This window comes from Pelodiscus sinensis, chromosome 9, assembly GCF_049634645.1.
Source record: "Pelodiscus sinensis isolate JC-2024 chromosome 9, ASM4963464v1, whole genome shotgun sequence".
NCBI lineage: Eukaryota > Metazoa > Chordata > Testudines > Trionychidae > Pelodiscus > Pelodiscus sinensis.
This window is the reverse complement of record NC_134719.1, coordinates 32,229,289-32,244,165: the sequence shown is the minus strand read 5'-3', so window position 1 is coordinate 32,244,165 and position 14,877 is coordinate 32,229,289. Positions and strand designations below refer to the sequence as shown.

Sequence of the window (14,877 nt, the reverse complement as noted above, 5' to 3'; positions counted from 1 at the left end):
TTCAACTGCTTCTATTTAAAGGACTTCTATTTAAAGGCAACAGTCCCGGGGGAAGGCTCAAGACCTTTAAATAGAAGTAGTTCAAAGGGCTCTAGCGTCCCCAGCTCCCAGACAGCATGCTACCAGTGAGGCCGGGAACAGTGAGCCCTTTAATAGCAGGAACTGAAAGGGCTTGTAGCTCCTGTCCTCTGCTCATGTAATTCCTGGAAGCTACAGGGGAGGCACAAACCCTTTCAACTCCTGCTATTTAAACATTCCATCCCTTCCATCCAAGGCTCCACACCTTTCAGGGCGGTCCATGATCACTTCAAAAATTATTGCTCATCCCATGGCTTTTGGAAAGGCTATCAATTGGTTTTAATATGGTGCTTATAAAATTATAAGCATCTGCCAGACTGCAGAATTGCAATTTTCTTGGTTTTCTAGGCAACTATCAAGTTTACAAAATGTAAAACGAATGATAAACTACTGTTCTCTTACAACGCATGATACACTTTATAAATTGAGAATCAACAAGTTGGCCCCTACTCATGGAGGTGACTATTCCTGACTGTCAGCCATGGTGCTATGAACTCGCCACAGAACTGTAGTCTCAGAGCATACAGTGCAGCCTATAGTATGAATACCAGACATGCCAGTTTGCAGCTCTAGAATGAACCCCCCAAAAATTCCCTCTGCCACACTGGGCAAGCAGTACTACACATTAGCTGAGATCAAAGCCTATATTGTCTGTATCTAAAATGCTTAAGTTATCTACTTACAAAACATAATGGAAGATTAGATATTTAAAAAAATATTGTGTGCTCTATAAAGCATAGTTAAGGTTGTTTGAGTACCCTTATATTCCCATACCTCTAGATACTTGTGACATGGAACTTTCTGAAAGGTCTGAGCGATATTATCCCTAGCAATATTTGTACATAATGGTAACTTTCTCAACCAACTCCCATAGACAGTTTAACACTGTTGTATTTGTTCAGATCTGTCTTACTTGAGTCTTTGTAACAGTTATACAAGAATCTAACTACACCCTGAAGTCAGAAGTGACCTACAGATCTGATGTATTTCCATTCCTCCACCCTACCTCTCAATATACCTTTGCACCTGTTTGCATGTGGAGGGCGTTATCTGAATCTCTGCCCAAAAATATCTTTCCGCCTCAGGAAAATAACTGCCACATTAGTTTCAGTGCCTACTTCCCTGGGTAATTTAACAAACAAGCACACAGCAGATACGTAATATATGCACTTGGGCAGTACATATATTGTTCTCTTAAGTCTATAAAAGTAGCGAGAAAAATATGATATTTTATCACTTCTGAATATCAACTTCTATAAATCGCATCTAAACAGGCATATCAGCATATACACTCTAGCCTGCTGCATAACTGATTTATAAAACAAAGGAAAAGTTACTCTTTCCAACTTGGTGCAGCTGCAAATGCTTCTGTAATACTAACAGACATACCTCAATAACTCTTCTGTGATCAATTCTGAAGTCATGATATGTAAGCATCTATACATACCTCATTATGCATATATTACTGATTGTTCTCTTACATACAAATTCAACTTAAGAACAAACCTACAGTCCCTATCTTGTATGTAACCCAGGGACTGCCTGTAGTAAGTCGGAACTGGCGTCCGCTGATCAGTTTCAACAGAGGCTGAATCTGGACGCCTGGGACAGAGCAGCTGGGCCGCACCTCGGCACTGAGGGGACCAACCTGGCAGCACCCCAGCTGCTCTACCCCAGGTGTTCCCAAGTCAGCCGCTACTGAAACTGACCACTAGCTGCGCCCCCCCCCCCCCCCAGCAGACCAGGGAGAGTGGAGCAGCTTCTCTCGCAGCGGAGGACACGGGCAGCGGGACAGCGGCGCATCTGGGCGGTCCCGCTGCCCGCGTCCTCCGCGGTGAGAAAAGCCCCGTTTGTATGTAGGGATCCGACGTAAGTCAGATCCGCGTAACTCGGGGACTGCCTATACTGTAGACCTTTCAGTTATCCTTCCTTTCCCCCACTCCACACACACAACCCCCTAAAAATATTGCCATACAATTATCAACACCCCTCCCCACTCCCGCACCTTTCAACCTGAAAGAGAAAACTACTGCAACATGGAAAGTAAGATTAACTCATAATTTGAAATCTAGAATCTTTGTTACCAACTGTTCACAAAGAAAGTGCTTTAAAAAAAATCCTCAGTGGGACTGTCAGTTTGTTGTAAAGACTTCATTAAACTATAAAAGTACAAACAACAATCATTACCACCATGAATTAGATCCATATTTTCCAGCTCCAACCACCATATCCTGAGATTTATTCTTACTCAAGTAAGCAGTTCGTTTCCAAGTAATAGAATCTACAGTACAGGAAACTCAGATTTCTTAAAAACAGTGGACTTAAAACAAAAGATAATTTTAGCTAACTAGGCCATATCTAAACTACACATATCTGCTGGTATAACAAAGTCAGTTAAGAATGTGAAGAGGTGTGATCCCTGAATGACACAGCTGTGCTAGCAGAAGGCCTTAGACTCAGTTTATCTTACTTCACCCAGTGGAAAAGAGAGAGGGGAGGCTGGAATCTGCTATACAGCCAAAAACATTTTTCTTGAATAAACTACATTATGTCTGCCAGTGTATGTATGGCTTTAATGCAAGGCAAAGGAACATGCATCTAACTTCAGCAATGTCATCAAGACAAAGATTAAACATCACTCGTCTCATACTAACTGCTACACTTATGTACATATTCGGGGAGATGTATAAGTACATCTCTTCATATGCCATAAACATGAATAAAAGGAATGTATCCTCAAAAAAGTAGCAGCCTCATCAGTAACAGAAGGAAATACAAGATATTCTTCCCGTAGCACAGGTTGGACCTCTCTGCTCTGGCACCCTCAGGACCTGACCAGACCAGGATGAGGGATTTTGCCAGATCAAGGGAGGTTATATCTGGTCCCCCTGCCACCAGATTCCCCAATCCTGGACTTGTCACCAGACTTCCGGTAGAGTAGGTAAGTAAGAGACTAGTCACTCCCCCCACCTCCGCTCCCCACCCCCCAATGCCTCTAGCTGAGAGAGGCAGCAAGGGGAGGGGGAGCAGGAGCCCAGTCCCCCCAGCTGCACTTTGGCCTTTTAAATGTATAAAAAGCCCCAGGGCTGGGAGCTAACCTCCCTGTGGCTATGCAGTTTTCCTTCCTTATCAAATAATCGACTAGTTGAAATTCCACAGACTACTCGATTAGCTGATTAAACGCCATTTTAACATCCTTACTTTAATATATATAAACCTAAACCTAGGACTTTTTTTAAGAAAAGTTAATTAGTGCTTGTGAAAGCTAGCTAGCTCAACTGCATCACAAACTATTCCCAAATGTAGTAAAGCACACACTTTAACATTAAAGCTTCAATACTATTTAAATGTCTAATTCGTGTTCTACAGGAAGTATTCCTAGAGGTCAAAGTCCAGTTTAGTCTTTATTCTCATTCAAATCACTAACACCTCACCTAAGAAGAGCAACGAAACTACCAACCAGTGCCAAGTGCAACTGTGGTTTTGCTGAAGGGGAAAAATTATATGAGACCAAAGTATATAGTCCACAGCGCTTCGTCACCATGAACCTGAGGCAGACATGAAATGATGTTTTAGACTCAGATCAAGCACTCTATCTGTACTTATCAAAGCACTTACGCATGTACTTGTATACTTTGCTGAATGGGGATTTAAGAGATGAGATAACCTACCCCACTATTAAATCTTTGAATCATCCCAACCCCAATATGAAATGTATGTACAATTAGTTTTTGTAAGGAATTCCACTAAGGCATTTTGAATTCTATCATAACAGATACCCAATCTCACATTATACAAAACTGCTCAAAGGGAGGCGATATTATGCATGTTGTGATTACATATTTATGTCCCTATGAGTGTATCTGGATCTTTAAGAGGTAATTTCGGGGGGGGGGGGGGGGGGGGAGAGGTTACAAAATAAAAGGAAATGTACATGCTTTATTTAAATGATAGAATTTTTCAAAAATGAAGGAAAAAGGAAGTTTGTATTAATATCAAAAGGAAAGTGTTTAAAACATCAGATATAGTTTGTTGGTAGACAATATTTGCAAGTTTTCTGTCTTGCTAGAATAAAAAGGGGTGGGGGTGCAGGAGTGAGGCCAGGGGTCTGGGAGAGTTGGGGAACTCAGGGTAGGGGTTGAAGGGTGCTGGAGTGAAGGCAAGAGGTAGGGGGCTAACGGAACAGGGTTTGGTGCGGGAAGTTAGGGCAGGAATATAAGGTTGCAGGGTTGCAGTCAGGGCAGAGATATGGGGGACTCTTGGTAAGGGGTAGGGGTTAAGATGTGTGGGCAGGGGCTGGAAGGTTTGTGGGAGCAGTTCAGGGCAGAAGGTGATGGAGTGAGGGCAGGAGGGATGGATTCAGGGCACAGGGTTTGGTGGAGGGGGAGCTCAGGGTAGGGAGGTGGGGGAGCAGGAGTCAGGGCAGGAGGTAGAGGGTGCACAACTCAGAGGAGGGAGCTGGGAGAGATTACTGGGCTGACAAGGGTGTCAATGCTGTGATGACGACTCCTCGGGAGAGGGAGGATGGGGCAGGGCGGGGGGGGGGGAAGGGACAGAGCATCGCTTTCCTGTCAGCAGCTCCTCTGAGGGGGGAGGGGGAGCCTGTATGGGCTGGCCCTGGCCTCAAGTTTGTCTGGGGTGAGCAGGGCTCCATGAGCCAACCCTGGCCTTCAGCTAGCCCTCATCTTGCAGCTGGTGAAAGAGGGCAGGGTTCCGGGAGCCCTAGCCTGTTGTCACGAGGCCGCCCGTCCGGGCCGCCGCCTCTCCTGTTTGCCCCTAGGCCGCGCTCAAGATCCCTTGACTCTGGATCACCGGGCGGAGTGGGGGGTCCGGGCCCGCCCTCTCTCCGGACCCCGACCCAGGGCCCTGACACTGAGAGGCGCCCTCTCAGTGGTAGCAGGGGGGGCCGGTACCCCAAAACACCCCCGCTCTCGGGTTACACAGCCCGCCCTGGGTCTTGCTCCACTCCGCCGGCCCTCACTATTTTGGATACCCGCTGGTCTCTGCGGGCTCCCCGCCGCCTTCGCTGCCTCCTTGCCCGGCTCCCGTGGCTCGTTCCTCCCTCGCCTGGGCCCCTGCTCCGGCTGGCTCGGCTGCCGCAGGTCTCACCACCACTGCCTCTGGAGCTCCTAGCCCCGCCGCCGCTGGCTCCTGCCCCACCGCCGCTGGCTCCTGCCCCGCCGCCGCTGGCTCCGGTCCTCCTGGCCCAGTCGGGTCCGCTGGTCCTGCCGGTTCCGCTCGTCCCGCCGGTTCCACCCCCTTTACCCTGGCTTCCCCGGCTCCTTTTATCCCCCCTCCCCTTGCCGTCCCTGGCGTCGCTCCCCCGACGTCATCACTGGCGCCCCCCGTGATGACGTGTCCCTCCGCCCCCGCTCGGGCCTGCCGCGCTGATTGCCGGCTCCGCGGCGGCCCCGTCTGCCTCGCTCGAGTGGCGGGGTTGCTCCACCCCGTCACACCTGTCCAGAGGAGCATAAGAACAGTCATACTAGGTCAGAACAAAGGTCAATCTAGTCCAGTAACCTGTCTTTCAACAGTGGCCAATGCCAGATGCCTCAGAAGGAGTGAACAGAACAGGGTATCATCACGTGATTCCTCACCATTCCTACCCATCCTGGTTAATAGCCATTGATAGACTTAAACTCCATGAATTTATCTAGTTTAGCTAAATTAGTCCCAATCATATTGTATGTATAGTTGGGATTATTTTTTCCAATGTGCATTACTTTACATTTATTAAATTTTTATTAAATTTCATTTGCCATTTTGTTGCCCAATCACTTAGTTTAGTGAGATCTTTTTGAAGCTCTTCACAGTCTACTTTGGTCTTAACTACCTTTTTGCCATTTCACTGTTTACCCCTTTCTCCAGACCATTTATAAATAAGTTGAATAGGACTGGTCCCAGGACAGACCCTTGGGAGACACCACTAGTTATCTCTCTCCAATCTGAAAACTAACCATTTATTCCTACCTTTTGTTTCCTGTCTTTTAACCAGTTACCAATCCATAAAAGGATCTTCCCTCTTATCCCATAACTAACTTTATTTAAGAGCCTTTGGTGAAGGACCTTGTCAAAGGCTTTCTGAAACTCTAAGTACACTATATCCTCAGGATCCACCTTGTCCACATGTTTGTTGACTCCTTTAGAGAACTTTAGTAGATTAGTAAGGCATGATTTCTCTTTACAGAAACCATGTTGACTTTTCCCCAACAAATTATGTTCATCTATGTATCTGACAATTTTATTCTTTAAGGGGGTCAAGGGTCTGACCCTGTCACCCAGCTGCTCCCCTGGGCTGCAGTCTGTCCTGAGGAGAGAGCAAGTAGACTGTGCTTCTGGCCCCCAGGGTGGGATAGGGGAGCTTCCCCTCCCGTTTTCCCTGCCCCCTGTCTGGCACTGTTTCGGGAAGGGGGGGGGGAGGGAACTTACCTAGTCCAGTGTCCAGCCATGTGGAGCCCTGTCCACAGCTGAGAACTCCACAGCTGGCACCAGTGGTCCCTGTGCAGTATCATGTTCCTCCTCTCTGCCCCCTCCCTTTCCATGTTCTGAAAAGCATTCCCATTCCAAGCACTTCTCGTTTTCCTGGCACAAACACCCCTGACCTTGCTTTAAGTTATGGTAAGAGGAAGCTGCATATGAAATTTGGTGGCTCTAGCTCTTACTATTTAGGAGGAATTCTTGAACAAAAAGACTCACAGACAGACAGAAACTCTCTAAAAAGAGAGAGAAAGAGATCGCCCATTCCATGTACCTGGATGCCAAACCAAAGTCAAAGCTACACTCTTGGATCCAATGACCCAGGATCCAACTGCCACTGAGTAAAAGAAAAGGAAGTCAAAATCATAATGTTAACATGTCAACTCACAGGACATCAGTTCAGAAGGTGCCTCAAAACCAACATATCAATAAAACTATATTTAAAAATTAAAAACTTTCCAGCTTTTTAAGCATGTTTAAAGAGAAACAAATGTTAAACATTTACAATTAAACTTATTTTACACCGCAAAAGCAGAGAAATGTAGAGTTAGAGGAGAACTCTTCCATAATCCACCATGTTATGGGGTCAGTATTCGAAGATCTGAATACTGGACTACTCTACAAGTACTACGGATGTAATAGCCCAGACATCACGCAGAGACTACAGACAGCCAGTCTGCAAGGGGAGGTGATTTTTAAATTGCCCCCCCTATGTGGACCAGCTCACACCTGGCACCCCACACTACTGCTTCTGATAGAGTCAGCAGCATAGAGTGGCAGAGGGCTCCACTGGCTGCCAGCCCAATCCCCAGGGACTATAAAATAGTTGACTAACCAATAAGAATTCATGAGATTAATCGACTATTCAATTAACTGATAAACATTTAACCTCCCTCACAGATACTTCAATAATTATGACACAAAAAGGATGATCAAAACCAGTATCAACCTTAGCTGCGAGATTCTTTTGGTTCTATGAAAATATAAAACAGTTTTTTTCTATACTTTATCCAGGTCCATAGGTATAAAGGATACTTATTCACATTTAAGACCCAATTCTGAAAAAAAAAAATACTAATTAAGCAGCACAATTGGAAGAAAATGGGGGATTCCTTAACATCCTAGGCTATAGCAGCAATGGGTAACCTCGGCTAGTGAGTGGGCCACAAGCGTACCTCCATCTCAGTCGGCCACAAGACGGTAACCAACATGGTCTCCCGGGTTTTAGGGCAATTTGGTAACTGCACCTGCGTACTTAGAATGTGTGGGAAGTGCTGACTGAATACTTTGAAGCACTCTGAGGGGATGCAGAGGGAATGACAGCTTTTACAGTCAATGTTATGTGCAATCAGCACAAATCTCAGCACGTGCCCTTGCTTTACCTATCACTTTAGTAATACCAGTATAAAAAAATGATATGTAAGGAAGCCAACGGAATCTGGCTACCCTGCACTTTAGCAATGGTAAACAAGATGTCTTGTGGGACACATAGAACCCTGATAGCCCAAGGGCAACATGAGGTCCACACGTTGTCCATCACTGGCCTACAGTGTTGATAGAATTAGCTCCTAATTGTTTGCCACTCAATTTAAACACTGCTGACAATAATATACTTAGTTTGTTCTCTGAGTTAAGAGTGAATAGCTGTTTGGGGCAAAATTTTGAATGAATATGAAATTAATTATCCAAATATATCCTACAATATCAATGAATCATTTCAAGAGAAAAAACAAAGCCAGTACCAATGTCAAAGGACCAAGTACTATACACAATTAGCACATCAGTAACTTTACTCAAATGCTGTAGTTCCATTTATACATGAATTAAGTTATTCACAAGTATAAGCATTTCCACTATCCAGCTCTATCAATTTCTTAATTATATGGCCTCTATTAAGCTTCACCACTTTCAAGGAAGCAACACTTCTTGTACAAATTATCAATTTACAATTAGAAAACAGAACACTACACATAAAACTTTACTTGTAATGACTTCCACACTGTGGAGTTGAAGAGGGGAGCATATGTGATGATTCATGGGACAGACAGTATATATTTGGAGGGGAGGTGGGTTTTTTTAACATTAGTTTAAGTTGTGAAATAGATGATGTTATATAAGTAAAGACTATCATAAAAGCAGGTTTTTCATAGGTTTTTAGTAATTCCACGGTCTCTAAAATTAGTACTACTGTTCATGTAGCACAATAGGAGTTATAATCACGTGAGTATAAATCAAGAATTATTCTTCCTTATCCCTATCTGCAGAAGTACCTGAATTATGCGATATGAAGAGATTGTCCCACTTTGAAAAATACTGCTCTAGACACAAAGAGACACTTTGGGAAAGCCGCTAGTGAACCTGCACCACTTGATTTACCTAAAAGGTCCATAGCCATGGAGTTTCCCTACTTCCATTGGCTCCAGTTCACCATTTCCAGCCGAGGGGAGCTGCAAGGGAGCCCACAATTATGGACCTTTTAGGTAAATCAAGTAGTGCAGACCTGCTAGCAGCTTTTCCATAGCAGGCCCAAAGCCCATTTTGAGAAACACGGCTCTAGAGGTAAAAAAGTAGGTGGTATCCTCTGATAAGCCATTAAGGATGCCAAACAAAACTTATTATGAAACAATCTGACAGACCACCAAACTTATTTTGTGTATTTTCATTCGATCACTACTGATCTGTGTTTCTGACCTTTGAGAAATCTGAACCAGCAACCTAGAGACAAGTACAAGATTTTTCCATATCAATAATTCTGCAAACAATCCAGTATTCAAACTTTTTTGTATTTTACTGAGGGATATAGAAAAAAAATTCAGGGTACCAACTGAAATCTATTTTCCAGCTTGTATACGAAAAACAAAATTTAAGTTTAATTACTTTTTTAAAAGTCCAGCCTTGTGTTTGTTATACAAGATGGCAAATCTCTCTTTATAGGTCAAGCTCATTTTGAAACAAGCATATTTGCTACAATAGCTGCTGCATCAGTTCCTAATAAACTGTACTGTCAACTACTTGTGAAAGTTTTTGCCTTATGATCATATTCTGCCAAGGTTGCAGTCCTTTCTAATTACAGAATTCTAGAAAAGACTTACACTATACCTGACTTACATAATGCTCTATATGAGCATAGATGAAAAATATTTTCCAGCAGCTTCTAATGATGCTAATGGCAGATAAAACAAAGTCATATTTTGTTACTGGGAAATTCCAGATCACTAGAAGCCACAGTTTATTGTTTTCTCATTCTTCAATTCCTTACCCCATAGTAGAATCCCAACCTAATCTAACTAAAACGTAGGTTGAACCTCCCTGATCTGGCACTCTTGGGACCTGACCAGTCTCAGATGAGGGATTTTGCTGGACATGGGGCAGTCGTCTCTGGACCCCCTGCTGCCAAAGCCCCCCTTCAGCCTGGCCAGACAGTTGCCTTCCCAGCTGGTTCTCCCTCTTGCTGGCCCTGCTGCCCTACTGGGCAGCCCCACCACCTCTGTGCACCAGTCTCCTGCTGCTGCGCCAAGCAGCCCCACTCTCTCTGCTCCACCTGCCAAGGCAGGCAGCACCACTGCCTTTGCGCACCAGGCTCTCAGTGTTGCACTGTGCAGCCCTGTCGCCTGTGCGTGCCAGCTTCCCGGCTCCTGCTGCTGTGCATAGGGTACCCGCAGCCGTGCATGGGGCTCCCACAATCCTGCTGGGAAGCCTCGCTACCCTGCCAGCTTGCAGGGCTCTCAGATACTAGCCCCACACTGGGACTCCCTGGTCCTGGAACATCCATGGTCCATTGCCGGACTAGAGAGTCCCAGTTAAGAGAGTTTCTACCTGTACAACAAAATGTGTCTTGTGAAAACGAGAGACTATTAAAAACTGTCTTTAAAGACTGAAAAAAAATTAGTAGAAACTGAGTAAGACATTTAGAATGGTCAACCTGAAATCTGTCAATTTCACAAAAACAAGGTCCTGCCATGAGAGCAGGGCACTGGACTCGATGACCTCTCGAGGTCCCTTCCAGTCCTAGTATTCTATGATTCTAAGTTAGAAATAATTTCAGCTAGTACACCTACTCCCACGTTTTTGTTTTGCTTTTTGCCAAGAGACCCGCATGAACAAAAGGAGACTGTCTTGACTATCCAGGGGAAACGGAGTAGGTAAAGTTCTGCCAAATGCACAGTGAAAACAAGTTTTCTTAACACATTTCAACTACAGTTGTGTTATGTGTAGGTAAAATGTGTGTCAGAGCATTAAAGAAACGAGTGTAACGGTGCACCAGTTTTGTAAGCAACAAAAGTGCCTTACATTAGGAAACATCTCAAAAGATTTTATAGTGTGGATGATTTAAAGCACCACATTAAGTGTTACTTTAAATTATAAAAATGGTAAATTCAAACCTCTGATAAGCATATTTCCCAAAAAATAGAAAACCAATCACAGTTTTAGTTAATATAAATTATGTCTTATATCCCCCTTTCCTAATCTATGCCACTGTGAAAATAAGTTACAAAACTTCAGCAAAATTGCCAATTCTGATATGATGGTTCCTTTTTATAAATGTAAACTTCAGTTGGATTTCCTTGTTAATATAAATTTCCGGTATTAACTGATAGCATTACATACATTACTACAAGTAGTGTACAAAATACTGAAGACACAGGATATGTTCCCTCCTGGGTTTTTCCACAACGTTATTGTTCTCTAGTATGCAATTCTGCTACAATCTTTTCTAATAAATATTTATATTATTTCTAAATAAATTCATTTTTGCTTCCATTCATTTTTTTGTATATATAACATCATGACCATTAAAGTACTGTTCTGCCACAGGGATGTTTCAAAACCACCACACGGTTTGGGTATCAGCAATATCAAGTTTGTATTAAAGCAATGACAATTTATGAAAGGTCAATATAAACTCTTTATATAGACTGTCATGTTATGAAGCAGCAATTGGTGTTTTACTTTCAAGTTAGGACCTTGCCTATAGTCTATATTGTAGACAGTAAGTCAATAGGTGGACTGTGGGTCAAATCTGAAATGCCGGACGCTTTTGAATAGACCACAAAATTTATTGACCTATTATTATTGTTATGCAGTGTGAAAATGTTTCTCTGGAGTCTGAATCTTGACTATACTTTGACCAAGAAATCTGGACCTTGAATGCTACTGTAGACATCACTACTATATTTTTAAAAGTTGCATACAAATTACTCAAAGTATAACATCTTTTTGGGTACCTTTTGTTCACTTCCACTTAAATTACATACTTTCCATTTAGACTTTTTCTTTAGCTTACTAACTTGAAAGTCATATTCAGAGTTGCATCTTTTTCTGAAAAAAAATACTTCATTTTTTATAGATTTAGTGAAGTTATGAAGTCTAAACAGTCTTGGGCAGCAGGTGGCAAGAATTACCAAACTCCACTTCCTGATTGAGAAATAATAGAGCATACAGTACAGGTACAGCAAAGAGATCTACTAACGACTTATTTATTTAATCATACAGTCAAAACATATTGGAGAATTTTAACAGTTGCACTGTTTATAGTCCAACTCCATATTTACACAAATTTCAGGGAGGCTTGGAAATAAGTTACATTTTCATAACATTCTACAAGTATTAATATACAACCAAAGAAAGGAGTTATCTGAATGTACTGAACAACATTTCTATCTGTTCATTATCTTCTCTGAATGGATTACAAGTCCAAAGCCTACATCCAAGAAAAGGTGCATCTGGTGTGATCATTACACACTTCAACGGGAATGGGGGTAAAAAAACAGAAACAAAAATACTTTCTCCTAGAAAAAGGCTGGAATTAGATCTGATGGTTTCCCTGCTGGAGACAGCACTTGTAAGAAGCACAACTGAAAAAGCTGCTCTATTCAACAGCCTCTATTATGCATAGGGTGCCCAGCACGGCCTACCCAATTACATATATTTCGTTCAATGAACCGACTCGAGTGTTTGTAAACATACTTGATGTGCACCCAAGGGGCTGAACGGAGCAGGAAGGGAAAAAAGGAAAATCTCGGCAGCTGGCACGTGGAATACAGGGAACCTCACTACTTGCACAAGGATTTCAGGGGCTTTTTTTTTTAATCTGTTTGCCAGATCGAGACAAGGCCTGGAGACGCCGTTTTAGCTCCCTCCCAAACAACCTGCCCAAGGGGGGGGGCGCTCCTGAGTCACTCCGGGCATTAATCTGACGAGGGAGACAGGGAGAGAGGGAAGCGGCTCTGGCCAAGAAGATTATCCTCCGGGCAGCGCGCGCTAAGCAGGAGCCCAGACGGGGCTGGGGGCCTGGCGGAGGGGGAAGGCGGCTGCTCCAGCATCCCCTCGCTGGGAAGGGGGGGGGGGAGGAGAGAGACGAGAGCCGGACCCAAGCGGCGGAATGCGACGGGAACGGGGTGGGGTCCGTCCTCTCAGCACCCGCGGAACCGGCCTGGGACGGGGATGGGGGGAGGGTCTCAGAATCCAGTCTGCGGCGCGTCGTGCCGCGGGGACCGGGCCTGAGGGAGGGGGAGGCCGCTTTCTCCCCGCGGCGGGGCTGAGAGCAGAACGGGGCCCAGCCCGCGGGGCCAGGAGGCGAGCGGGGGCCCCGCGGCGGCCCGATCCCAGGCACTGAGCGGCCCCGGCCCCGCTTACCTGGAGGTCGGTGAGGAGAATCTCCCTCTCGGCCGTGTTGGACGCCATTGCGCTCGGATTTGAACTCCGCACCTGGACGCTGCCGCCGGGGAGGGAAGAGAGGCGGGTCCGGGTCCGGGAGCGATCGGGGGGAGGGGGCGCTGAGCGCTCAGCCCGGGCGGGAGGCTGGGGGATGCGGGAGGGGCAAGCACCCCCCCTCTCATGGGGGTCGGCCCCGGTGCTGCGCTCCCCGGCTGGTCGCCCGCCCGAGCGCCACTGCCCCCGCCCTGGCTCCTCCTCGCTCGGCCCTGGCAGCGCTCGGCCGCCGCCTCCACCGCTGCTGGCTGGGGCCGCCCGCCGCGGCTGTCGCACCATTTGGCTGTCACCCGGTCGCAAAGGCAGCGCTGCTTTGCGGCTCCGCGTGGGCACGTGATGGTGGGAGGTGCCGGCTCAAGGGGAGCGAACCCTACAGGGCAACGCGGGGACGGGCGCAGTTGGGGTAGCTGCGCAGCGACATCCCCAGCCCTGAGGAGCGGGGGAGGGGAGAAGGTTAATTTGCATGGGAGGGGGAGGGTGTTTTTGGGGGTGAGGGAAGCCCTGGGTGCGTAACTCCCCCGCTCCTGCAGCCCTGTTACTACGTGACACTCTCCCTTTTCTTCAAACATTTCTGAGCATCACGGTTAAAGAGAAAAGCTGCGAAGGTAAATCCCACGCCTCAGAGAGACCCGTAGAACCACCTCCCACCACTAATTATTTTAAAGCATAATTTCAGGAAAACAGACTCAGGGTTTTTTGACCATTTGGAGTTGGCAACCCCACACCCAAACATAGCTCACAAGGCAACTGAGGGGTAGTTCTGTAATAGATCTGTGGTATAGACCGCAAATTTTATGCCTGAATTTGAGCAGGACAGGCGCCTCTACCACCTTTTAAATTAGCCCATCCAATTTTCCAGGTGAGAGTTTTTCTGACCTTCAAATCATTTGGTTCCTCCTCCCTGATACCAAGGCCTAGTGTACAGCCAACACAAAATTATTACAATTTACCTGCAAGTATGATTTCAAATCAGTCTAGTTTAAGTTGGTGCCAGGCCAAGTGTAGATGCTGGGTTACATACTTTAGCTTGTGTCAGTAAACATAGCAGCTCAGTCTGCATTGATATTACCATGTATGAACTAATGGAAGTGTCTCCACACAGGGATTTGCACCTGATTAAAAGCAGATTTAGATAGTTAAACCAGTGCAATTTATCTGTACAGACTATGTTTTAATTGTGACTTGTATATGCTAGAACTGGAATTTATGTTTTCGCAGAGATTTAAAAAAACCCAAACAATAAATTACAATGACTATTTCCAGGCTGGGCTTGCCAGCAGAGATTGGCCAGAGCAGCTTGAGAGTATTCATACTGCTGCTGAGCAACAAGGAAACAGAAACACATGCAGAAACTGGCATGCAGTGTAAAAATCATTAAATATGAACATGCAAATTGTCTCTTCTGCATAAAAACAAAGCTGTCAGAATAATTCTACAGTACTTTAATTATACCAATCAATACCTATATTTCAGGTATGTGTGTATAAACTTAACAGTCACTTAAACCTGAATCCTGCAAATACATACGTGATTTTTCACATGAAATGTAGTCTTGTTGAAGCCAATGTTGTACAAAAATTACAACTATGTCCTAAAAACTACTATAGAGAA

General features: G+C 45.1%; 1 protein-coding gene and 1 long non-coding RNA gene across 2 annotated transcripts in view; one reads left to right on the top strand and one right to left on the bottom strand.

The window, feature by feature from the left end:
- Positions 1-13,569, bottom strand: part of PKN2 (protein kinase N2) — a 106,834-nt gene extending 93,265 nt beyond the window's left edge. Inside the window, exon 1 of the mRNA XM_075936412.1 lies at positions 13,192-13,569. Coding sequence (XP_075792527.1) covers positions 13,192-13,545 — 354 coding nt within the window. The 5' untranslated portion in view covers positions 13,546-13,569. The remainder of the gene's footprint in view (positions 1-13,191) is intronic.
- A 113-nt stretch (positions 13,570-13,682) lies between these two features.
- LOC112543756 (uncharacterized) overlaps positions 13,683-14,877 on the top strand; it is a 184,486-nt gene continuing 183,291 nt past the window's right edge. The window contains exon 1 of the long non-coding RNA XR_003086975.2: positions 13,683-13,871. This is a non-coding gene — a long non-coding RNA (uncharacterized LOC112543756). The remainder of the gene's footprint in view (positions 13,872-14,877) is intronic.